This window comes from Erpetoichthys calabaricus, chromosome 4 (assembly GCF_900747795.2).
Source record: "Erpetoichthys calabaricus chromosome 4, fErpCal1.3, whole genome shotgun sequence".
NCBI lineage: Eukaryota > Metazoa > Chordata > Cladistia > Polypteriformes > Polypteridae > Erpetoichthys > Erpetoichthys calabaricus.
Window position 1 is genome coordinate 317545907 of NC_041397.2, and position 27532 is coordinate 317573438.

The 27532-nt window shown below is 39.2% G+C and overlaps 1 protein-coding gene across 1 annotated transcript; it reads right to left on the reverse strand.

Annotated features, from left to right (window-relative positions):
• Window positions 1–1370: 1370 nt before the first annotated feature.
• Window positions 1371–25934, reverse strand: LOC114641143 (zinc finger protein OZF-like). Its single transcript, XM_028790250.2, has 3 exons — window positions 25014–25934; window positions 9696–10248; window positions 1371–2674 (listed from the first exon to the last, which is right to left on the reverse strand). Exons 2-3 carry the CDS (start codon window positions 10108–10110, stop codon window positions 1491–1493), a joined length of 1599 nt encoding a protein of 532 aa, XP_028646083.1. The 5' UTR covers window positions 10111–10248; window positions 25014–25934; the 3' UTR covers window positions 1371–1490.
• Between the last annotated feature and the right edge of the window lie 1598 nt (window positions 25935–27532).

Sequence of the window (27532 nt, forward strand, 5' to 3'; positions counted from 1 at the left end):
TGGTACATCCTGAGAAAGAAAGCAAGCACTGGTGAACTCAGCAACGCAAAAAGACATGGACGTCCACGAAAGACAACAGTGGTGGATGATCGCAGAATCATTTCCATGGTGAAGAGAAACCCCTTCACAACAGCCAACCAAGTGAACAACACTCTCCAGGGGTTAGGCATATCAATATCCAAGTCTACCATAAAGAGAAGACTGCATGAAAGTAAATACAGAGGGTGCACTGCAAGGTGCAAGCCACTCATAAGCCTCAAGAATAGAAAGGCTAGATTGGACTTTGCTAAAGAACATCTAAAAAAGCCAGCACAGTTGTGGAAAAACATTCTTTGGACAGATGAAACCAAGAACAACCTCTACCAGAATGATGGCAAGAAAAAAGTATGGAGAAGGCGTGGAACAGCTCATTATCCAAAGCATAGCACATCATCTGTAAAACACAGTGGAGGGAGGCAGTGTGATGGCTTGGGCGTGCATGGCTGCCAGTGGCACTGGGACACTAGTGTTTATTGATGATGTGACACAGGACAGAAGCAGCCGAATGAATTCTGAGGTGTTCAGAGACATATTGTCTGCTCAAATCCAGCTAAATACAACAGTCAAATTGATTGGCCGGTGTTTCATGATACAGATGGACAATGACCCAAAACATACAGCCAAAGCAACGCAGGAGTTTATTAAAGCAAAGAAGTGGAAAATTCTTGAATTACCAAGTCAGTCACCTGATCTTAACCCAACTGAGCAGGCATTTCACTTGTTGAAAACTAAACTTCAGACAGAAAGGCCCACAAACAAACAGCAACTGAAAGCCGCTGCAGTAAAGGCCTGGCAGAGCATTCAAAAGGAGGAAACCCAGCATCTGGTGATGTCCAGGAGTTCAAGACATCAGGGTGTCATTGCCAACAAAGGGTTTTCAACCAAGTTTTAGAAATGAACATTTTATTTCCAGTTATTTAATTTGTCCAATTACTTTTGAGCCCCTGAAATGAAGGGATTGTGTTAAAAAAATGCTTTAATTGCCTCACATTTTTATGCAATCATTTTGTTCACCCCACTGAATTAAAGCTGAAAGTCTGCACTTCAACTGCATTTGAGTTGTTTCATTTAAAATTCATTGTGGTAATGTACAGAACCAAAATTACAAAAAAGTTGTCTCTGTCCAAATATTTATGGACCTAACTGTACTAAGTGGATCCCTCTCTGCAATAAACGATGCAGACACACAGGTAACACATACATTAGGACTGCTCATACAAAAAAAAAATTGCAATCTTGACTGTGATATGAATGCACAATGGGAGAGACATCTGAAACAGTGTTACTACCTTCCGTCATAGTTAAATTATACACATGGGAAATCACAAAAGTTTTGGTAAACATTTGATAAAAACACAGTAATCTTGATAAATAAAATATGAAATGGTGTGATAACGGTTGGAAATTTTACCACAGTTAATTGTAAAAACCTGTAATCATCCCATTTCTAACTACGACAGCTTGTATTCCCTTAAATTTGCAGCAAAGTCTCTTTCCCTCTGTCTGGTGTGAGTTCTTATGTGTTTCAGAAGACTGCTGTTACCACTGAATCCTTTGCCACATTCAGAGCACAAATATGGTTTTTCTCCAGTATGAATTCTTACATGTCTTTGAAGCATGCCACTGTCAGAGAAACGCTGTCCACATTCAGAGCAACAATAGGGTTTTTCTCCAGTGTGTATTCTTGCATGCTTCCGAAGACTGTATTTCCGTGTGAATCGTTTGTCACATTCTGGACAGCAATAGGGTTTCTCTCCAGTGTGGGTACTCATGTGCTTGTTACGACTGCCACTGTCTGAGAATCGCTTGTCACATTCTGAACAGCAATATGGTTTCTCACCAGTGTGAATTCTTTTATGACTATAGAGACCACTCCTGCCTGAAAAATGTTTACCACATTCAGGGCAACACAGTTTCTCTCTAGTATGAATTCTCATGTGTTGTTGAAGTTTGAATATTTTTATGAATCTCTTCCCACATTCAGAACAACAATGAGGTTTTTCTGCTGTGTGAAGTTTTTTATGTCTGTGAAGACTGCTGTTACGGGAGAATTTTTTGTTACATTCAGAACAGCAATATGGCTTCTCTCCAGTATGAAGTCTTGTATGACTCTGAAGAGCACTACTGTCGGCATATCGTTTGCCACATTCAGAACAACAGTAAGGTTTTTCGCCAGTGTGGATTCTTGTGTGCCTATACAGATGGCTTACTTGCGAAAATCGTTTGCCACATTCTGAACAGCAATGGGGTTTCTTTTCTTTGTGTATTATTTTGTGGTTGTGAAGATTTTGCTTATCTGAGAACATTCTCCCACAGGCAAATGACGTCTGTCTCATATGAACTGACTTATGCTCTTTGCAGTCAGGAGTATTTTTTAACCTTTTTCTGCATTCTCTGTACACATACTGAGCCCCTTGATCGGTACTATGCACTTTTTGTTGGTCAGTGTTGATGGCTTCTGTCTTTGCATGTCTGACAGTAGGAGAAGAATTGCACTCCAAACTGGCCACTGTCAGATTCTTTGATCCTCTTGTTGATTTCTTGATCTTCTCCTTGTCCTGTCTGTGTTGCTGTCTGCACCGAAGAGAAGTCTCAGCAAATGAGGACGCATAGAAGCTGCCATCCTCCTGGAAATCTGAAACAACACAAACAATTCAGTTATTGTTTTAAAAATAAATTGTACATAGAGATTGCTAAATGAGGAAAAATAATGTACAGTTAGCTAAAGACAACTCATAATATTTAATTTGCGTGTTTTACGTTTGAGAATTTTAAAGAAAACTTAGCATTGTTTTATGAGTGTGTGTTCTGTAACAGGAAAAAGCAGGCAGAGTTACCTAAAAAGTCACAGTTCAGGGGGCAGAGAAGGATGTGGAAGAGCAGGTGGGTACACATGACCAATGACCCATAGGATGTTTTTCAGAAGACAGGATAACAGCTTGAAATACATGTGACTAGATTAAAGAATTCTGGGAAGACAAATATAAAAGTAAATACAGCAGGGAAAACTTTTACGTTTTTCGTTATGTGTAATAAAGTGGAATGATACAGGGAATAAGTTTTGAACACATGAACAAAAAGAGGTGCAAAAAGCCATGGAAAGCCAAGAAACCAGCTGAAATCTGTCACTATTGAGAAAGCAACCCTGACCCCTTATCAGAGCAAATGAATATCAGCTGGTTTGGTGGCCTATAAAAAGATTTCTCATTCCCAAGGTGTCACACAAGAAGCATCTCATGATGGGTGAAAGCAAAGACCTCTCTCAAGTCCTTTGCAACCTTATTGTTGCAAAACATACTAATGGCATTGGTGATGGACATATTTCTAAACTTCTGAATGTTCCAGTAAGCACCATTGGGGCCATAATCCGGAGGTGGAAAGAACATCATTTCAACATAAAGCAGCCACAACCAGGTGCTCCTTGTAAGATTTCTTACAGAGGAGTCAAAAGAATAATCAGAAGAGCCAAGGACCACTCATGGAGAACTTCAGAAAGACCTGGAATTAGCAGGTCCAGCTGTTTCAAAGAAAACAATAAGGAATACACTCAATCGCCATGGCCTTTATGGACGCTCACCACACAAGACTCCACTGCTGAAGAAAAAGTATGTTGAAGTTTGTTTAAAGTTTGCTGCACAACATTTGGACAAGCCAATGAAATACTGGGAGAAAAGAGTTTGGTCAGATGAGACCCAAATGGAAGTCTTTGGATGTCATTGCACACACCATGTTTGGAGGAGAAATGGCACTGGACATCACCTCAAAAACACCACACCAACAGTGTACCAATTTCATATAATTGAAGGAAGAATAAATGGAGAAATGTATCGAGACATTCTTGATAGGAATGTCTTTAGGGCTGTATGATTTCCATGATACGGAAAACACGGACGAAATCACGGAATTAAAGCATAAAAACGGATTTTAGATTTAAAAGTAGAAATGTACAGAATTTAGAGACTGAAGGGGTGACTGTTACAAAACTTCTCAATAAATGAAACAACTGAATAATCTGTAGTTCTATCATTCAGATACAATTTTCTAGTTTGTTGTTTTTCAGGCAAATGCAATTCTTTGTAGAAATTCAGTAGTGCCTCTCAGTTAATGCGCGTGTTTCCTGTATGCTTTTTTGTTAAAGGCACGTGAATTAGTTAGCTGCATTTGACAGAAGTGTCAAAGCAAGCTGTATCAGATACCCTAACTACATCGAACAAACTAAAAAACAAAATATTAACCGCAAAATTGAGGGCGCAACAATATCCCGGCGACTTTTACGAACCTGGCCAGCATACCATAGACTGGATACGAAAAGATACTTGCAATGACCATGTCGAATCTAAAACCCATCTCAAGAACAAGGAGAAGTTAAGACCAAAAAGTGTGCCCTTTCACGTAACAATAGAGGCAACAACAAAATCATCAGATGCAAGATGCCAGTTTGTGGAGGACTTTGTGGCCATGTTAGTCAGACATACCGCTCGAAAAAATGAAGAAAATACGTCCTTTCTTTATTAAAAATTGTAAACAAGGAACTGCGCTTCCAGAGCAGTCTTTGTCAAACTCATTTGCAATTCTTTGAAAGATTTGTGGCAAGAAAATTTATTCAGTTTTATTCTCTTAGTCATGTCCACGCACCCCCTGATCTGACACTGATAGTTTTCAAATAAAGACGTGCTATAACAGAGGTGGAGTCAGATGAGGATGAGGGTTCTACATCTTGAAAAGAGAACAGAAGCACTCCCTGCAAGAAACGTCCACTCACACATAAGAAGAACACAGCTGCGCCAGGCGTAAAGGTAAGAAATGGCACTGTTTGGATGCAGAAAGAGGTTGGCCATCATCCGGCCAGTGAATCTGCCACACACGTGCTTCAATGAAACAGCAGGGCCTACAGAGCTTGCCAAGGTATCGTGCAAAGATCAGTTTGCGAATATGTTTTGAGAATCTTTGGGTTGTAACTCAGAACACAGTTCTCAACAAAACGTTGCCAGATGTCCGAAAACCGCAACAAATCTGTCGTTTTTCATATGTTCTGCATGGGTGTCTTTGTTGTCAAAGCGCAAATGCCACATGGTAGTCGGACTTTCCTAACTTGAGCAAGACCCTTAACCTGTAATTGCTGCAGGGGGCGCTGTACAATGGCTGACCCTGAGCTCTGACCCCAAGGGGTATGTGAAAACTAACAAATTCCTAATACAAGAAATTGTATAAGGCGAAATAAAGAACAAAAAAAAAAAAGTGTCTAATTGCATAGGACAACTCCTCTGATTCCATTTTCTCAGTTTATTACTCCATTTTCTTTAATGTAATGGCTAATATTCCAGTCTTCTCTCTCTAGTGCTCTTCCTTGCTGCCTTCTGCTACAAAATGTTTGCTGCAAGAAAAGACCTGTGCAACCTTAACTACCTAATACCTTGTATAAATAAGAACTACAACTAAATTGCCGTAAAGCTTAGAAAAGCAGATGGTGAAAAATTCTTTTTTGTGATTGTCCAATTGACCTCACATATTGAGTCTTTTGTAGTGAACATTGGCATATTTAGATCAGCACATCACTAAATATTTTCAGTTACCTGTATGTATAGTTAAAAACTAGGCATTTCAAAGGACAATCTTTAAAATTTAGAACTCATTTTTTTAAAATTTCAGTCTCAAGGGGACCACCCCCCTGTCTGAAAACCACTGGCTTAAATTGCAGGGGGTGTCAAACAACACTATTAAGGAAAAAGCTTATTACACCTCTGAAAATGAATCACACACATTAACACTTAAACACTGACAGTCCTAATATAAATATATGCCTTTGCGCTAGGGTGGACGGGTGGTGTGGTGTTTAGAACAACGTCCTGAGGGTCAAACTCTGTACCCATGTGGACTTAGCATGTTCTTTATAGGACTGCATGGATTTTCCAAGGGAGACATCAGTCCTTCTTTCAAATCATGAAAAACATTCAGGTTAGGTGAGCTGGGGACCCTAAATTGTCCCAATGTGAGTGTGGGTGAAGAGACCTGAGGTGCACTGGTATCCTGTCCAAACCTGGTGCCTGACTGGCATCTGGTGCTGCAGGAATAGGCTCAGGCCTCCTTTATAAGACCCTTAAATTAGATTAAGAATGTTTTACAATATTATTGTATATTTCATGTATGTCATACTCCTAAGTGCACATTGAATCATCAAACTTTACCCCATATTCAGTAAGTGTATACAACGTAATAATCAATGTAATGAGGTATGCGAGATGGGCAAAATTTTGACTGATTTACATATTTAGAAATCTGTCTGTGCGTGACGATGTGAGCCTGTAGACACGACACCCCAAAAGTTAATCACTCAAGCTGAAACTTAGGACAACATTAGAATACAGCAGACATCCGCCAATTTTGAGCCAAATCATAACAGGAGATTTAACTGTGCATTGGTAAAAATTTGTGTTTGTTTGTGCCTTAACTGTAGCACTATTCAGAACATACAGTTAAGTCCATAAATATTTGGACAGAGACAACTTTTTTCTAATTTTGGTCCTGTACATTACCAGAATGAATATGAAATGAAACAACTCAGATGCAGTTGATGTGCAGACTTTCAGCTTTAATTCAGTGGGGTGAACAAAACGATTGCATAAAAATGTGAGGCAACTAAAGCATTTTTTTAACACAATCCCTTCATTTCAAGGGCTCAAAAGTAATTGGACAATTGACTCTTTGGCTATTTCATGGGCAGGTTTAGGGAAGTCCGTCGTTATGTCATTATCAATCAAGCAGATAAAAGGCCTGGAGTTGATTTGAGGTGTGGTGCTTGCATGTGGAAGATTTTGTTGTGAACAGACAACATGCAGTCAAAGGAGCTCTCCATGTAGGTGAAAGAAGCCATCCTTAAGCTGCAAAAACAGAAAAAACCCATCTGAGAAATCGCTACAATATTACGAGTGGCAAAATCTACAGTTTGGTACGTCCTGAGAAAGAAAGCAAGCACTGGTGAACTCAGCAACGCAAAAAGACATGGACGTCCACGGAAGGCAACAGTGGTGGATGATTGCAGAATCATTTCCATGGTGAAGACAAACCCCTTCACAACAGCCAACCAAGTGAACAACACTCTCCAGGGGGTAGGCGTATCGATATCCAAGTCTACCATAAAGAGAAGACTGCATGAAAGTAAATACAGAGGGTGCACTGCAAGGTGCAAGCCACTCATAAGCCTCAAGAATAGAAAGGCTAGATTGGACTTTGCTAAAGAACATCTAAAAACGGCAGCACAGTTCTGGAAAAACATTCTTTGGACAGATGAAACCAAGAACAACCTCTACCAGAATGATGGCAAGAAAAAAGTATGGAGAAGGCGTGGAACAGCTCATTATCCAAAGCATAGCACATCATCTGTAAAACACGGTGGAGGGAGGCAGTGTGATGGCTTGGGCGTGCATGGCTGCCAGTGGCACTGGGACACTAGTGTTTATTGATGATGTGACACAGGACAGAAGCAGCCGAATGAATTCTGAGGTGTTCAGAGACATACTGTCTGCTCAAATCCAGCTAAATGTAGTCAAATTGATTGGGCGGTGTTTCATGATACAGATGGACAATGACCCAAAACATACAGCCAAAGCAACCCAGGAGTTTATTAAAGCAAAGAAGTGGAAAATTCTGGAATGGCCAAGTCAGTCACCTGATCTTAACCCAATTGAGCAGGCATTTCACTTGTTGAAGACTAAACTTCAGACAGAAAGGCCCACAGACAAAACAGCAACTGAAAGTCGCTGCAGTAAAGGCCTGGCAGAGCATTAAAAAGGAGAAAACCCAGCATCTGGTGATGTCCAGGAGTTCAAGACTTCAGGCTGTCATTGCCAGCAAAGGGTTTACAACCAAGTATTAGAAAAGAACATTTTATTTCCAGTTATTTAATTTGTCCAATTACTTTGGAGCCCCTGAAAGAAGGGATTGTGTTCAAAAAATGCTTAAGTTGCCTCACATTTTTATGCAATCGTTTTGTTCACCCCACTGAATTAAAGCTGAAAGTCTGCACTTCAACTGCATCTGAGTTTTTTCATTTAAAATTCATTGTGGTAATGTACAGAACCAAAATTAGAAAAATGTCTCTGTCCAAATATTTAAGGACCTAACTGTACATAGTTTTGGCAATATATATAGTTTTCATTTCATTAACACTAGAATTACCAAAGCCTGCGAAACAACTCGTAAACCTGGCAGTCCTTAAATCCCTTCACACCTCTCCTTCAGTGTCTTTTGTTTTGTAAATGTGTCGATAAGCAGCAAGCAGCCTGCTATCCCTTTCCCCCTAACCACCGCCGCAGCTCAATTTGCAAAGAAGAATTTCAGTGCTCAGTGTTTATCTTGGAGTGAATTACCTGGAGCTTTTTTGGGTAAATAATATATCGTTATTTGGAATATATGCATTTCATGTGTGTTCCAGTTCCAGATTGAAGGTTATTTACCTTGCACTCGATATATGCAAAGTACAAGTACAGATCTGGCTTTTATAAACAAAGTACAGTGATGGCAAAAGTGCGATACCAGCTTCCACCTGCAGCTATCGACTCATCAGTACGTGAGCGACTCTCCATGCTAGTGTTTACATCTGGACGGTGCATGTGCCCAGAAAAGAAGTCTGACTGCATTCTCGTATCATTACTTGAGTACTGAAGTGTCAGCATACACTTTTCATGGCATTACACAAGTATATTTTGAGCATGCTCATGTCGATCAAACACAGGAAGCTCTACAGTCTACCTGTGACTTTACGCTGTAGGAAGATAAGTCAATAAAACAAGGTAAAAAAAATAACATTCAATCTGACTTTTATATACAAAGTACAGCGACGGCAAAAGTGCGACGTGCATTCTTTCTCAGATGTAAAACCCTCATCATGTCGCACCCTAACGCGGGATCTTTTTCTGCAATATTATTCTTAAATAAAAGCGCACTTGTTTTGTTATACTTGTACCTTTTGTGAAAGTGTTTATTTGATATTTGGACTTCAGGCTTCACACATTATACAGTTAATGTCTACATTTTGTCAATTATTACTAAAACCTGAAAAACGTTTCTGTTTTAACGATGTGTTTACATAGATTGTTGTAGACATGGAACACACATGAAATGCATGTGTTCCAAATAATGATCTATTATATGCCCTATACAACTCTAAGCAACTCACAAGCAGATAAACAGACTTGAGCTGAGAGAACTTTGTGCCCTTTCTCCTTTGGTGGGGGATGAGATAATAGGCTGCGTGTGCTTATCGACACATTTACAACACAAAAGACACCGACGGAGAGATGGGCTGGGAGGTGGGCCGGGATTACGAGTTTTTTCATTTGCTTTGGTAATTCTAATGTTAAATATATCAGCCCAACTAAAACTAGCCAACAAAGCTCCATAGTTAAAGTCACTGCTTTATATTCAGAAGATCACATGCTGGGCACTTTAAATTTGGTTACATTCAGTTGTCAAATTATTTTTTGTGGGTGAGCTATTGTTAGCCATCATATACTTGAGCAGCTGGTCTCCATTTAGACTTGATCACACATGTATCTCACTCTCATTTCTACTTACTAAACATGACCACAGGAAACTACAGGAAAATCTTGTAAATGTTAACAGTTTCATCTTTTTCTGTGTTTAACTGCACTACTTACTTATTCCCACTCTCCTAGATGATGGCTGCTCTTCTTTTTTCCTATTTCCTTCACTGATTTTCTCTTCAGAGTCAGATAACTCTGATTTCACCTTCGTAGAATGCTGCTTAGAAGGCAGACGTCCCGCATTAGTGAACCAGGGCTGTAAATCAGAAAGAGACTCTTCACAAATATCCCACTTTAGAATATTCCCATCGTCATGGTTTTGCATTTCAAGACCAACTGAAAAATCTTCTGAATCCTCAACTTTAATTTTGACAGTCTCTCCCTCGGGCTCCTCCTCTTTAAGAGTGGAAATTCTTCCTTCCCAATCCTCCGACTTTACATACAGTTCCACTGGTGCAGCCCTCTCACAATCCTCTTGTTTAATATGTGCCAATCTTTCATCCATGCCTTCATGTTTGGCCGAGGCCATATTCTGTGTAAAACTCTTCTCTGAACCAAAGCGCTCTTTAATTCTAAGATCCCCTTCTCACATGGATGACCCTGGTCTGGAGGCCATTAGACACTTCACTGCATGACCACGTGAAGGGTCAAGGAGGTTCAGTTTTACCTGTCCAAACAGAAGACATAGAATTATTTCATAAAGTAACCAAGAATAACTTGAACAGATGTTAAGGTTAACTTTTAGTGTGTTACAAATACAGAAAACTACTAACTTCACTTTTATGAAAGATTTAACATGCTGTGAACTTTCCATATAAGACTAAGAAGATCTCAGCAGATTTAGAGTGAAAAATCTCTTCTTGATAGGAAGACAAAGTCCTGCTGACTGAGAGAAAGCCAAGAACACAGAAAAAAGGAAAAGGGTTCAAAATGCTTTTTTAATCATTTTTGAACCATTTCATACTGGCAGCATATGTCAAGACTGGCCCAAATCTAACAGTGAATGATCTCAAGCTGGAGATAACACAAATTAAGGCCACCGTTTCAAAGGAATTTGGCCTGTGACATTTTGATTAGGCACACCTCAATTACAGTGAAACCAACAGAAAGACGCCTTGAAGAAAACAGCACAACACAAATGACTTGTCACTCACCATTTTGGTGTTCTTTCCAACATGCAGAAATTTAGAAAACAGAGATAAAACTGCAAAGGTGTACTTTCTTTCCAATTATTATATTTAGGATTTTTTAATATTTATTGAGGAATATTTAATCTGTTGTTTATACCCAAAACTCGAAATAAGCAAACAAACAAAATGCACCCAAGGCACAGACCTTGTAGTTCTATGTACTGAAGCTGAAGCTGTACTAAATGTGAGCAAAATGCACAAAAAACAATGATGGGCAATAAATGGAAAAAATGGATAATTACCACAGTAAATAAATCATACAGTCCAGAATATAACACATCACAGAATAAGGCAAAACACAAAGCCTTTGAATTATCTGTGCAAAAACAGGCTTATCTATAAATCTAAACAGGGTGCAGAAAAAGAACACAGAAAATTGGCAAAGAACAAACTGGATTCATTCTAAAATGAAGACCCTTTCCTAAGAGCCACTTCCCTTATTTGCTCTGCAGCTTTTTGCCATAACGCAAGGTCTACAGAAATGCTGTAATGTTTCTGATACTGATTGCTAGGCTGGGGCCCTGGACTCCACCTTCATCATCATCATCATCATCTTTGGACTCACTAACCTTTGCCTCCTGCTCCTGGCTAATCTTCTTGAGAGCAGCAGCTGCCCACCCAGCTCATCTTTTCTAAGACAAGGCATAGTTAAGGCATAGTTTGTCATGTAGACTTTGTTTGTTTAGTTTTTAGTGATTTCACCCAATAAACCAGAGTTCTCAACCTTTTTTTTTTTTTTCGAAAATGGGCTGCAGCCTTAGCTGTCAACAAGCTAAATGGGCAACACAATAAGAAATCGACGTGTTTCCTTGTAAACAACACAAATTGGGCTTACACACAAAAAAAAAATATCTGGAAATTACATGAATATCTGTTTAATAATTCTTTCAATTTTTTTTTTTTTTTTAAATGAAGGCACTCTGATTTTTTTTTAAAGCACTCAAAAATACTTAACTACGAAAGCTCTAAACCGCACTGTGGAGAAAAAAAAAAAAGATGGGATAGCCCTTATCTTGTACGTACTGAATACTTTTATGTACAGGTGCTGGTCATAAAATTAGAATATCATGACAAAGTTGATTTATTTCAGTAATTCCATTCAAAAAGTGAAACTTGTATATTAGATTCATTCATTACACACAGACTGATGTATTTCAAATGTTTATTTCTTTTAATGTTGATGATTATAACTGACAACTAATGAAAGTCCCAAATTCAGTATCTCGGAAAATTCGAATATTGTGAAAAGGTTCAATATTGAAGACACCTGGTGCCACACTCTAATCAGCTAATTAACTCCAAACACCTGCCAAAGCCTTTAAATGGTCTCTCAGTCGAGTTCTGTAGGCTACACAATCATGGGGAAGACTGCTGACTTGACAGTTGTCCAAAAGACGACCATTGACACCTTGCACAAGGAGGGCAAGACACAAAAGGTCATTGCTAAAGAGGCTGGCTGTTCACAGAGCTCTGTGTCCAAGCACATTAATAGAGAGGCGAAGGGAAGGACAAGATGTGGTAGAAAAACGTGTACAAGCAATAGAGATAACCGCACCCTGGAGAGGATTGGGAAACAAAACCCATTCAAAAATGTGGGGGAGATTCACAAAGAGTGGACTGCAGCTGGAGTCAGTGCTTCAAGAACCACCACACACAGACGTATGCAAGACATGAGTTTCAGCTGTCGCATTCCTTGTGTCAAGCCACTCTTGAACAAGAGACAGCGTCAGAAGCGTCTCGCCTTTGGACTGCTGCTGAGTGGTCCAAAGTTATGTTCTCTGATGAAAGTAAATTTTGCATTTCCTTTGGAAATCAAGGTCCCAGTGTCTGGAGGATGAGAGGAGAGGCACAGAATCCACGTTGCATGAGGTCCAGTGTAAAGTTTCCATAGTCAGTGATGGTTTGGGGTGCCATGTCATCTGCTGGTGTTGGTCCATTGTGTTTTCTGAGGTCCAAGGTCAACGCAGCCGTCTACCAGGAAGTTTTAGAGCACTTCATGCTTCCTGCTGCTGACGAACTTTATGGAGATGCAGATTTCATTTTCCAACAGGACCTGGCACCTGCACACAGTGCCAAAGCTATTAGTACCTGGTTTAAGGACCATGGTATCCCTGTTGTTGATTGGCCTGCAAACTCGCCTGACCTTAACCTCATAGAAAATCTATGGGGTATTGTAAAGAGGAAGATGCAATACGCCAGACCCAACAATTCAGAAGAGCTGAAGGCCACTATCAGAGCAACATGGGCTCTCATAACACCTGAGCAGTGCCACAGACTGATCGACTCCATGCCACGCCGCATTGCTGCAGTAATCCAGGCCAAAGGAGCCCCAACTAAATATTGAGTGCTGTACACGCTCATACTTTTCATGTTCATACCTTTCAGTTGGCCAACATTTCTAAAAATCCTTTTTTTGCATTGGTCTTAACTGATATTCTAATTTTTTGAGATACTGAATTTGGGACTTTCATTAGTTGTCAGTTATAATCATCAACATTAAAAGAAATAAACATTTGAAATACATCAGTCTGTGTGTAATGAATGAATCTAATATACAAGTTTCACTTTTTGAATGGAATTACTGAAATAAATCAACTTTGTCATGATATTCTAATTTTATGACCAGCACCTGTATGTATGAGATAAAATTAGATTGTGTTTCACTCACTCAGAATATGGAACCAATGTAGGAAGCATTTTAAGATAGAGAATCTTTTATCCGTTGCACTTCTGCACGAGAACCACCTTTTCCCACCCTCTCAAACATGCACAGTTTTTAATGTCTGGAAAACATCTGGGATTAAATCCCTTAGAGATCTGTACATAGACAACGTCTTTGCATCCTATGAACAATTACACTCCAAATTTAGCTTTCCAGCAACACATTTCTTTCACTACCTTCAAATTAGAAACTTTGTCAAACAGAACCTGACCAATTTTACTCACTTTCCACCTCCCTCTATGCTGGAAATAATATTGCTCAGTTTCGAGGACTCAGAAAGCATTTCTGTAATATATAAAACCATTTTACAGTCCCTCCCTTTCACAGATCCCAGAGGACAGTGGGATAAGGATCTCACTCAACATCTCAGAAAAGGAGTGGAAGGTAGCAATGCAGAGAATCCACTCGAGCTCCATATGTGCAAAGCATACAATTATTCAACTTAAAATTATATATCGAGCACATCTGTCTCGCTTGAAAGTGTCCAAAATGTTCCCAGGGCGAGATCCAAATTGTGAATGCTGCAATCAAGCTCCAGCCTCACTGGGTCACATGTTCTGGGTCTGCACCAAATTAACATCATTCTGGACCAAAATCTTTAAGTGCCCTTCAGACAGCCTTGGGATCACAATCCCTCCTAACCCACTAATAGCTGTATTTGGTGTTCTTCCAGATGGACTTAAAGCGGAGAAGGACTAACAAACTGTGATCGCCTTTACTACACTATTGGCACACAGACTTATCTCGCTCAGTTGGAAGAATCCTAACTCTCCTCTTCTAAGTCAGTCGGTAACTGATGTTTTATACTATTTGAAACTGGAAAAAATCAAATTCTCTCAGTTGTGTGCAGAACTTTTTCAAAACCTGGCAGGATCTGATCAGTAACATTTTAGAATAAGCTTTTAAAGCACTGAGGAAGCAGATTCTCTCCCCATTTCTTTTTGTTCTACATTTATCTTTATTTACTTATTAAATCATCCATTTACTTATTTTTGCTAGCTTTAAGTTTTACTCTGCTGGTCATGCTCTCTTTCTCAGGGGTGAGGATTGATTTGTTTTCAATCCTATTTTTCTAAAAATTGATCTATTTGTATGGAATATTGTGTGATTACAATAAAATCAATAAAAATAAAAAAAAAGATAAAATTAGATTAAAAAAATTACAAAAGTATGTTTTGGGGCTACCTAATAACGCTTTTACCAAGGCTACGCTGCTTCAGTTTCACATCACTTCCATATCTTTTATAAAAAGCAAATGGGTGGGCTTTTATTTATTAAAGAAGTGTGTTTAACTGCAGCCTGCAATACCGATGATGTACTGTATGCCAGGTAATGCCCACAATGTCAGTTACGAAATGCCCATCGCATGCCCCGTTACACGATGGTTAAGATTAGGCTTGTGGGAGGGATATCTGACTCAAAGGGTTTAGGTACGTGCTTTATGTTTACAGTTATCCGTCTGCACACTCGTACGGACCCCCGTAAACGGATATGGTGTTTTTCTTTTTTTTGTTTTTTTCCTGGAAAACAAATTTGGTGTGTATATAACAGGTGTATAAAATAAAAAGTGTAGTTGTTTGGAGCCTCACCAAATCCTGATAACATTCATTGTGTTGTATGTTTTCCTGTTGTGGTCCCGTTATATTTATTGTGTTATGTTACGTCCTCAGTGTGAGCCTCTCCCAGTATTCGCTGTGTTACTGTGAGAGGAGGTAAGCACGCTGTTATTCTCGGTATGGTAAAATTAATTAAATTATTTTAAATTGCTTGAGTTCATTTTTTTTGTATGTGACAGTAATTGTAATGTGATTTTTGTTGTATACAGTTGTTGTTTTGAAATGTTTTAAATGCTTTTCTATTCATTTTGGTTATGTGTTAATGTGAGCGTTCAACAGTCTTTCCACGTGGTTTTCTTTTGTTAATAGGAGGAACCACAGAGCTTGAATAGTCACTTTTTATGTTCTCTGTTTTAATATTTCAGACTATTAATAATAAAAAAAAAAAGATAAAACATCAAGAACTAAAGAATGTCTGCATTACTCCTTCATGGCAGTTTGTACAGCACGTTGCATATATGTCACAATGCAACCGAATCCAAAAGCCAGGACGCAACAGTATGGCGCGTGCGATGGAGAGTCCGGTTACACGTACAAGTTACTATCTGGTGCCCACCACTTACTATAGCCTGCGCCCCGGGTGCTTTAAGGTCGCACCAGATACCATCGTGTGATACTGTCCATCCTTTTCTGGAAACAGTACATATCACTAAACAGTTTGAGGTTCTACTCACACAGTTACATTCCACAGAAATGGATATTGGCAAGTTTATAAAAGCAGGCCATACATTCAAACAAAGATCGTTGGGTCCGCGAAGCACTGCACTACATGTTTAATAAAAGGAAATTACATTAATTAGCTAACTACTTGCATCTATATGTACTAGCTCAAAGACAGCTTTTATTTGTACAAGTTACGAAAGGAATTCATATTTCACGTATTGAGTGTATGTGAAGTTTGACTAGTTCAATGCAGGTTCACTCATTTAATTTTCTGGTAAACTTGGCACACTCACTTATCTACACCGACAAACTGTGGGATTCAACATGCATCTAAAGAATTAAATCCAAATCGGGCCACTTTAATTCCCACCGCATTTAGACAAGAAATGTGCCCTTGCTAAAAAGCCAAATTTGAATATCGTAGTTAAATCCACTGGCAAACCTGGCACACTGGGTCATCCGTTGCACTGTGCAAAACAAACTGCGATATTTAAAGGGCACAGCAGAGAGCTAAATCGTGTTGCGGCCGTTTTTATTATCACGTTTACGAAAAGATGGATCCCTAAGTTAAATTGCAAGTGATGCACTTAGCCCAAACGTGGGTATACTAGAGAAATTCATTGACTAACTTGTCGTTTTATCAGTGATGCAAAAAAGAAGACGCCATCTTTCAGTTGACTGTGATATTTAATATTCACTCTGAAGAGTTGAATCGATTTGGATCTCTTTAATTTTCAAAGTTCTTTGACAAAGAGGTATAATGTTTGTTAAATGAAGTTGAATTTTGCCTAGAGCAACACGGGAAGAATAGTCAAAGATAACGGTAAATTTGGCATACATCTCTCTTCATATAAAACGGCATAAACTGATTGTAATATTGAAGTGACACCCTAAATTGTAAAATCACTTCGGCTCACTTTCATTGCCATTTCGAATGGAAGTTACATGTTGATGGCCAAAGGCGGATACGAAAGTCCTATTTTTCTACCAAGGTTTGCACACTCCCATATCTAAAGCACGAGTCGGACTCCGGTGTTTACGGGGCACTCAATGGTTGAATAATGCCGGCTCACTTAAACAGAGACTCCTATAGTGCATGTAAACAGAACTCAAAACATCGCTAGTACTAGCTAACTTGGCACGCTCCAAAGTGGGCAGCACAGGACTACATATCTATTAGGTATTGTAAAGGTTTAAAGGGGACAAATGATGACAAAGTCGATGTGCTATATGTCACTTTTTGAGATTACAATAATATGACCGTCCTTGCCGTTGATATGTAATAAAACTGAATGATAGTGTTTATTCTTTTTCCCATCACCGTAAACACAAAAATGTGGCAAGTTAGCCAATTAATATACCAAATGATTAAGCAAGTATCACCTACTCAGAAATCCATCTTGTCAAAAACATGATACTAAAAACGGCCACAACACGATTTAGCTCTCTCCTGTGCCCTTTAAATATCGCAATTTGTTTAGCACAGTGCAACGGACGGTATTCAAAATGGGCTTTTTAACAATGGCACATTTCTTGTCTAAAAACGGTGAGAATGACAGTGGGACGATTTGGATTTAACTCTTTGGATGCATGTTAAATCCCACGGTTCATCGGTGTACTGTATAAGCGAGTGTGCTACGTTTACCAGAGAATTAAATAAGTGTACCCACATTGGACTGGGCAAACATCTACGGAGAAGAAACAAAGATCCAATGGAAACACAAAAGAAAAAAAGTATTTGCCGAGAATAAATTCGACATTTCAACTTTATACTCGTCATTTATGTCGAGATTAAATTCGACATGCTGACTTTATTCTCGTAGTTTGTTATTAAAGTAGAACATCGTAAATTAAACTTCATCTTAAAACGGATAGATAGATAGATAGATAGATAGATAGATAGATAGATAGATAGATAGATAGATAGATAGATAGATAGATAGATAGATAGATAGATAGATAGATAGATAGATAGATAGATAGATAGATAGATAGATAGATACTTTATTAATCCCAAGGGGAAATTCACATACTCCAGCAGCAGCATACTGATAAAGAAACAATATTAAATTAAAGAGTGATAAAAAATGCAGGTAAAAATATTTTAATTTACTAGACTTTCTCAAACCCCGTCATATGTTAATGTAGTACATTAAATGCTTTGTGTTAAGTGTTCCCTGAGCCAGTTGTTACGTGCTTCTTAAACTGATTTCCTCCGCACTAAGAGGAGAGGCAAGCAGCAATCACCACACAGAATACATTAATGTCATGATATTCCTGCTCCCTGAACCTTTAGAATGCTAAGATAAATACTTGATATTATTTTCATGATGAAATGCATTAAATCATGTATTAAACACGTGGGGGGTGCACTGCTACCTCGCAGCAAGGGGGGCCTGGGTGTTCCCTGCCTTGAGTTTGCATGTTTCTCTAGTGGGTTTACTCTGCGTGGTTCAGTTTGCGGGTCTTGTTCTGCTATATTGGCCCTGCTAGTGTATGTGTTGCTCGTATTCACCCTGCGATGTGCTGGCGCCCCGCTCAGTATTTTTTCCTGCCTCACGCATGATGCTTGCCGGGATGGGCACAACCCCAAATGAATGGCATAATTAAACATGTATAACAAAGATTTTTTTTTTTTAAAAGTTCTGAACACTCAGTGGTCTAAGTTTATAACTAGTTTTCACATCACAAAGACGTTAATTGGGTGGTGATTAGTTATGTGGAGAAAGAAAAAGGAAGGATAAGAACTGGGGGGTTTGGTACCTCAGATAGAGACAGCACGCATGCAATAAAGAAAGCCCGCTCAGAAGAACATCCATTGAATTCTGTGTTCGTGTCATCGACAACCAGATCACCAACATTTACACAAGTAACAAAAAATAAGTGGCGTAATTTCGCTATTCGTTGGGAAATTTTAAACTTGTAGCGGTGTATCGGCAGAAAAAAATATAGGAATAAATTTTATTAGGGTTTCAAAAAAAACGTTAGGGGAGCGCGATTGAAACTGTTATGAAAACTCGGGTCGCAAATACTTAAAGGTTAAGAAACGCTGATGTAGAGGAAGTCTGTTTAAGAAGCGCATAGCGATTAACAACTGGGTTGGGGACCACTTAACACAAAGCATTTAATGTGCTATTTTAACTTATGACCGGTTTTTATAAAAGTCAACATGTCGACTTCATTTTTGACATATACTTTTTTCTTCACTGTGTCCGTATTTTTTTTTTTCTTCTCCGTGGCATTAATACGCTTCCGTAAACTTCACATGCAATCAATATGTGAAATATGAATTCCTTTCGTAACTTCTTTGAATAGAATCTGTCTGTGAGATAGTAAGTGCGTAGTTAGCTAACTAATGCCATTTGCTTTTATTACACATTAGTGCAGTGCTTAGCGCTGCTGCTTCACGGATCCAACGATCTTTACTTGAATGTATAGCCTGCTTTTATAAACTTGCCAAATTCCATTTCTGTAGAATGTAACTGTGTGAGTAAAACCTCGATCTGTTTAGCGGTATGTACTGTTTCTAGAAGACGGTGTACAGTAGCACGAGATGGTATCTGGTGCTCATCTGAATGTATGCGGCACACACGCAATAATAGCTGCTGCGACCTCGTGGTGGGCACGAGATAGTTGCATACGCACCAAATTGTTTCCCAAATCACATATTTCTGTGTGTAATCTATTGGTTTACGTATGAACACTATTGGTTTATGAATATTTACTATCGGTTTGCGTGCATACTTAATTGGTTTGCGTGCGTACAATACTGGTTTCATTCATAAGAACTATATTGGTTCGTGTCCGTATATTATCGGTTTGTGCGTGAACTATATCCATTTGTATATGTATAGCACTGGTTTGCATATGAACTATATTGATTCGCGTGTGTATATTAGTGGTTCCAGTACGTTTGTTATTGGTTTGTGAGTGAACTGCATTGGTTTTCGGTTGTATGTTATCGGTTTGCATATGAACTATATTGGCTTGCGTTCTGTGCCGGTCTAACGATGGATTTGTGTATGCACTATATTGGTTTCATGCACGTCTTATACTGGTTTCATGTGGGTAACACATCGGTTTTGCGCTTGAACTCTATTGGTTGTATGTGTGTTCCATGTCGGTTTCTCGTACGAAACATACTGGTTATGCGTGCGCACACTATTGCAACTCTGTGTATGAACTATATCGGTTCTGCATGCAAACTATATCGGTTGTTCACGTGATCTTCAGTGGAAATGGGCGGGGCAAGAAACAGGAACTCAGGGGCCGGTAGAGTTATGGAGTGTAGAGACGAGTGGCTCTAGGAGACAGATCTGGGTTTACTTTAAACAGTGCAGTATTTTTTGGACTTGGTGGTAATTATTACTATTTAATAGAATCTGCCATTGAGTGTGTAATGAACACAAAGCTGAAGTTAAGTACGTATTTGGTCGTCTTTTTATTCGCTTCCAGCTACATGCTCGCTTGCAACCCGTAACTGTACTTTTTCACACAGCTTTTGCAAGCTAGTTACTTTTTCTAAAGGCAAAATATTCTACATTTACGACTGACGCCTTTATCCAGTATAACATTTAGTTACTTCTGGTTACATTTCTTATGCCCAGCGATCCCGCACCGTGCCGCCTATTCAGGTGAAGTGACATGCACATGGTCACACAGTGTCACTATCAGGACTTTAAACGAGAAATGTAGGATTTAGAGGACAAAGCCCTTACCACAATGCCCCAATGCTTGCACATCTGCAATGTGTATATTATTGGACATAATATAATCTTGTCCAGGACAGATTCTTTTGTTAAAATTGAGTGTAACATTTTCAACCCGTTCAAGTCCTAAATCTGGGATATTTATTCTTTCAAATAATGTATCAGTTTGCAGATTAATGTACACGCTGTATAATATTTTGCCATGCACTTAACATTGAAGGAGAAGCTGGTTTGTGAATAAGTTGCTGACTACAAGCATATGTGTAGCTAGGAGTGAATAAAAAGCCACCTGAATGTGTACCTAACTTAAGTCCCGTGATCAATTCAAATGTTAAACGCTAATCATCACCAAGCCCTTTCACAAACATTAAGTGGCATACAAATTATTCAATCCTCTTGAAAGTCATAATTTTCTGCAAGACAAAAGATTTATACACATTTATTCATTCAGTATTTTTCTTATGCTGTGACAAAACATTTCCAAAGACAAAATAAACCATTTTCTGTAGACTTTTAACTGAAGAAGAAAAACTCCAAAGTTAATGTTTGCATAGGTATTTAAACCTCTGTGCTTTGGAAGCTCCATCATTACACCAATGACAAATTAGTTACAAAGGTGACAGTCGTTTAACAGTCATAATTAAACATGATGAGGTGCTACTTGTGAGTCCTTTCTGTCTCTCTGGATATAAACAGCCCCCTTTGTAAGGGCCGTAATCTTTGGTGGACAGTCACTGCAAAAATGAAAACAAAGGAGCATTCTACTGATGTGAGAAACAAAGTTATTGAAATGCACAAGACTGGGAATGACTATAAAAATATCAAAAGAGTTTGAATGTCCCATTGCACACTGTTGCATTAATCACCAGAAAGTGGAAGGTTCATCAAAGTACACAGACTCTGACTAGAAAAGGCTGTCCCTCAAAACTCAACATCAGAGTGAGACATCAACTGGTGGGAGAGGCGACTAGAAATCCAACTGTCACTCTCAGATGTCTGCGACGATCTTTAGCTGGAGTAAAGGTGCAGGGGTCCACAATTTCAAGAGTTCTCCATAAAACAGGCTTCTATGTGAGGGTAGCATGAAAGAAGCCATTCCTTAAGAAAGTCCACATAAAACAACGTATGGCGTTTGCCACAAAGCATGAGAAAGACCCAGTTAAAATGTGGGAGAAGGTTTTATGGTCATATGAGACCAAAACAGAAGTTTTTGGACAGACTTAAGAGGTATGTGAAGTGTAACACTAGCATTGCCCAGGCCTCAAGAAACAACATTCCTACAGTGGAATATGGTGGTGGCAGTCTCATGGGGATGCTATGGGGATGTTTTTCATGTGCTGGGTCTGAGAATCTTGTCAGAGTTGAAGGGACAATGGATGGACACATATACTGCACAATTTTGCAAGAGAACTTGTTCCAGTCTGCTATGAAAGCTCAGGAGAAGATTCATCTTTCAACATGATAACGACCCTAAGCATTAGGCCAATGTGACACTGGGATAGCTCAAAAACAGAAAGGTGAATGTTTTGGAGAGGCCAAGTCAAAGCACTAAGCTTAACCCTGTTGAGAATCTGTGGCACTGTTTGAAAACTGCTGTTCAGAGGTGCCATCTCACCAACATAGAGGGTCTCTAGAAATCCTGCCAAGAAGAAAGGGGCAGAATCACTCCTGAGCAGTGTGCAGAACTGGGGCCTACTTACAAAAGAACGAAGGCTGTTACGGCAGCAAAAGGGTTCTTGACAAAGTATGAATGTGTTGGGCTTGAATACTTAATGCAAACACCAACTTTGGAGTTTTTCTTCTTCAGTTAAATATCTACAGAAAATGGTTTATTTAGACTTTGGAAATGTATTGTTACAGCACAAGAGTTCACATTAAAAAGAATGAATAAATAAACGTGGAAAAATCTTTTGTCATACAGAAAATTAGGATGACTTTTAAAGTGATTGAATACTTTTGCATGTCACTGTTTGTTTCTGAAAGGGCTTGGTGGTTATTATTTTTAACAGTATTTTCCCGTAATTCTGAAATATTCACGGGGCTGACGTGAGGTGCACATTCTGCTGGCTTTTTATTCAATCCTAGCTACATCCAGTATATGCTTGCAGTCAGCTACTTATTCATACAGCTTTTGCACACCAGCTTCTTATTCTATTTTAATAGCATGGCAAAATATTCTACAGCGTGTACATTAATCAGAATCATTACAAACTGATCAATTATTTGAAAAAATAAATATTCCACATTTTGGTTCTGCACAGGTCAAAAATGTTAAACACAACTTTAATTTAACAAAGGAATCTGTCTTGTCACAAAACTGTGAAAATTAAGGTGGCCGAACGTGATTTAACACTTTACAGTGCCCATTAAATAGCACAGTAAATCCTATTTATCAGATATTGGAGTGGAAATACGCAGGCACTCGTACCTGGCAGGGCAAAAATCAGCTGCATCTTAAAAAACGCATATGCCTTGTCACAAAACTGTGAAAGGTAAGGTGGCCCAATATGATGTAACTCACATATACTGGTCCTAAATATGGAACATTTAGCTTTTCAAAGAATGGACACGATCATATCATGTCAAATAATATGCACGTTGCAGATGTGCAAGCAGTGGGGCATTGTGGTTAGGGCTTTGTCCTCTAAACCCTACATTTGTCGGTTCAAGTCCTGATAGTGACACTGTGTGACCATGAGCATGTCACTTCACCTGTCTAGGCGGCACGGTGCGGGATCGCTGAGCATCAGAAATGTAACCAGTAGTAACTAAATGTTATACTGGATAAAGGCGTCAGTCGTAAATGTAGAATATTTTTCCTTTAGAATAAGTAACTATCTATCTATCTAGTTGGCAAAAGCTGTGTGAAAATTTACATTCGTGGGTTGGAAGCGAGCATGTAGCTGGAAGCGAATAGAAAGACGACCAAATACGTACTTAACTTCAGTTTTGTGTTCATTACACACTCAATGGCAGATTCTATTAAATAGTAATAATTACCACCAAGTCTTTTTCCAAACCTATCGTGCGGAAAAAATACGCCGCTGTTTAAAGTAAACCCAGATCTGTCTCCTGTCAGCTTCTCTACACGCTCCATGACACTACCGGCCCCTTAGTTCCTATTTCTTGCCCCGCCCATATCCGCTGAAGATCACGTGAACAACCAATATAGTTCGCACGCTGAACCGATATAGTTCATACACAACATTCCAATAGTGTGCGTTCGCAAACCAGTATGTTTCATACGCAAAACCGATATACTGTAGTGCACACATAAATCCAGCATGTTACTTTCACAAAGCTGGCATAGTACGCACACATAAAACCGGTAGAAGACTGACAAGGACTCAATGTAGTGCATACACAAAACCAATAGCGTTCATATGCGAAACCAATATATTACCCACGTGAAACCAGTATAGTGCATATGAAAAACCAGTGCTATACGTAAGCAAACCAGTAGTATACGAACACAAACCAATATAGTTGATACGCAAACCGATTGCATACGCACGCAAACCAATGCAATTCCCTCACAAACCGATAGCAAACGCACGTGAACCAGTAATAAAGTTCAATTCAATATAGTTCATATGCAAACCAGTGCTATGCATATACAAACGGATATAGTTCACGCACAAACCGATAATATACGGACACGAATCAATATGGTTCATATGAAGGAAACCAGTATTGTTTGCACGCAAACCAATTATGTATGCACGCAAACCGATAGTAATCATCCATAAACCAATAATGTTCATGCGTAAACCAATACTTTACGTACAAAAATATATGATTTTTGGCCTGTTTGGCCCCTCATACTTTACAAGTGTGCAGACTGATAAGATAAAGCAAACACCTAAACCATCCTACACTCCTTTTATACATAAATCCCACCGGTCAGCTTTTTATATCACCGCGCTACAAGAGAAGGAAGTGACGTCAAACTGAAGCGCCGTAGTCTTGACAAAGTCCAACCCTGAAGTGCACTTTTGTGATTTCTTCATCTAACTTTATTCCGTACGTACGAGATACAGCAACTCCGTATCTTTTTTCTTTTTCAGAGCTTCCGTACATTGCATAACTTAAGACGGTTTCATGATTTTTTTAACATCACCGCTATTCGCCCCTGCAATAGTCCGGTCCTGTTTCCATGTTCACATAGGATTTCTCTGCCGCTCTATTCAGATTGTAAACGCTACCTGGGAAATAATTATTAAAACAAGTCCAAACTGGGGTCTTGGATTTTTGTGAATCCTGTCGCCCACTTAACTCGGGCTAAATGCCGATCACGAAGGGGACAAACGGGCGGCGTATACCGCAGACTGGTGAATGTAAACGGGAGAGATGAAGTGGTTGCCGATTACGACCGGACTGCCGCGAATCTCTCTCGTTTAACTGTCATTCTTTCTTGGGATTCACCGCCCACACGCTGTCGTCGTTTACCTGTCCCTGCGACATTCCTGCGCCACTTCCCATCCTTTCATCTCCTCTCCCCGTTGGTAATTCCTCCCCTGCCCGATGCTTACCGTCATTCCTTCTCTCGCTCAACGCACTTTCTCTCTTTCTTCATCATCTTCGTCTTCTCGATTTTGTCTCAGAAGTGAACATAAGTCCCGTAAGGAAGCCGGAGCAGCCCGCCATAGGAATTAAACAAAGAGAAACAAAACGAGTCATCAACAAGCGACATGCTAGAAAAGTTCCTCTCAATCAGTAAACACTACCATCTACTGTACGGGCGGAGGGTTTTATATAAACGTTTAAAAATAAATAAACCAATCCAACTCGATAGTTAGGCTCCCTGTAGGACAGTCATGCTGCCCAGCACTGGTTCCAGCCTTGCACCCTGTGCTATCAGGATTGGCTTCAGTCCCTTGAGACCCTAAAATGGATTATTCAGGATTTAAAATGACAATGATGGTTATGATGAACTTAATGATTAATGTTTACCTATGTTACTAGATGAGCACCGGTCCCCTCACAGCCCTAAACTGGATTAGTCAAGTTTGATGATGGATGAATGGATCTTTAGGCTGAAAATTAAATTCAAGTTAATGTTTCTGTCCACCTCTCTGTTTTCCAGGGTGGCACTACTGCAGACCTTCTTTGTTCAGTTTAACTGGACTGGTGTTTGTTGAATGAAACGTGTGGTCACTCATTCAAGTGACTTCTTCGGTCCCAGAACATAAATACAGTCTAGATTAGAGCCCAATAAAGATGGCTCATCCTATTCATTTAATTCTTCTAAAATAACATCAAGTCCAGTTTTGAAGGTCCCTAAAGTCCTATTGTCTACCACACTACTTGGTCACTTATTCCAAGTGTCTATGGTTTCCCTATGTGTGGGAAAACTTCCTAAAGTTTATATGAAATTCACCTTTCACGAGTCTCCAGCTGTGTCCCCGTGATCTTGTTGAACTCATTTTAACTCAAGGATGTTTGCAGTCCCATGGTGGAGGTTGGGGGTGAGGGGGTGGGGCAAAGGATCAAAAAACTGGGCCTGTTAAAGCCCATTGCAGCATTCCTTTTGCAATTTTGGGCCATTAAAAAAAATAAATTGTTGGTGTTGTTGATGAGGGGAATCACCTGAAAACTTCATGACAGAACTAACAGACAGGAGAAATACAAGGAACACACTCTGGACAATAAAAAGAAACAAATTAACCATTAAAAATAAACTACAAAGATAGCAGAAGAAACAATAAGGTCAAGATCAGCAGCTGAAGGTAAAACATCAACCTATGTCATTTAATTTGGTGTCATGGAGTCATAGCGAGTGTCAAGATCCAGGCTTGAAAGAATACCCAGGATATCTGTCTCTCCCTCTCTCTCTTAGGCTAAGGGGTGAGAGATGTGGAGGTCATGGTGACCTCGGGGACATTAATGCCCACCACCATGCAGTTCCAGATCTGTGGTCTGAGCACCTGGTGTGGAGAGTTTAACAGGTATGGTAACCGGCCATTGTCTCAGAGATCTGTGTTTAACATCTTTAGTCCTGCTTAGTCCTTCAATGAAACTCCTAAGGTGACACCCTGTCACCTCAACTTCTAAAACCAGAAAAATGTAACACTCTAGACCCAATTAATATTAAAAGAGTTTAACTTATTTATTAACATACCAAAATAGAACACAAAAATAAAAGACTAAATGCTTAAAATAAGTCATAATAAAAATATTGAAATAATTCAGCAGCGATGACACACATTCAAACCCTCCCATCTATCTTCAAGATGGTCTCTGTCATTTTACAAAACTCATTCTGTTTAAATCAGAAATGTTGGCTCCAAGTTGTTCAGATCCTCCGGCTCTGAATTCATGGCTGTCCCACCGTGGACTGTCCCTTCTCAGATGAAATAAACTAACTTGGAAAGGGACAACCCATAACACATCATTCGAATATGCCTTTCTTTGCATTAAGAGTTCATGTTCCCTTATTCCTAATTTTATATTCTTTTCCATGTATCATAAGTTTTACACTTTAGATTATTTCAACACATTATTATGAGTAAATACTCAATGATTTCAAATGTCACAGTTCAAGAGATCAGATTACTCTGATGGATTTGAAAGATGATTAAAAACTTTAAAAATTCAGCATTTAGAGCAGCATTTGACTTGTTTTTGTGTTGGTTTAACTGACATTGAACCCTCCTGCTGAGCTCACTACTCAATTATCAGATTTCACAAACTGACGGCCACATTTTAAGAAGCCAACTTTAGTCTTTTATTATCATAGTCTCTCCAGTCCATTTGTAGCCCAGCTCAATTCTTAAGCCAAGCTTTCACTAGCAGAACAGGCTGGGCTGGTTTCTTGACACTATCTATTGTGACCTGACGGGGGCTCTCCAACAGCCCAAACCCGACACAGGCAGACGCCATGCACATGTTTTGCACATGACACATTTCTTTCTTTCTTTCTTTCTTTCTTTCTTTCTTTCTTTCTTTCTTTCTTTCTTTCTTTCTTTCTATCTATCTATCTATCTATCTATCTATCTATCTATCTATCTATCTATCTATCTATCTATCTATCTATCATTTATGTAATACC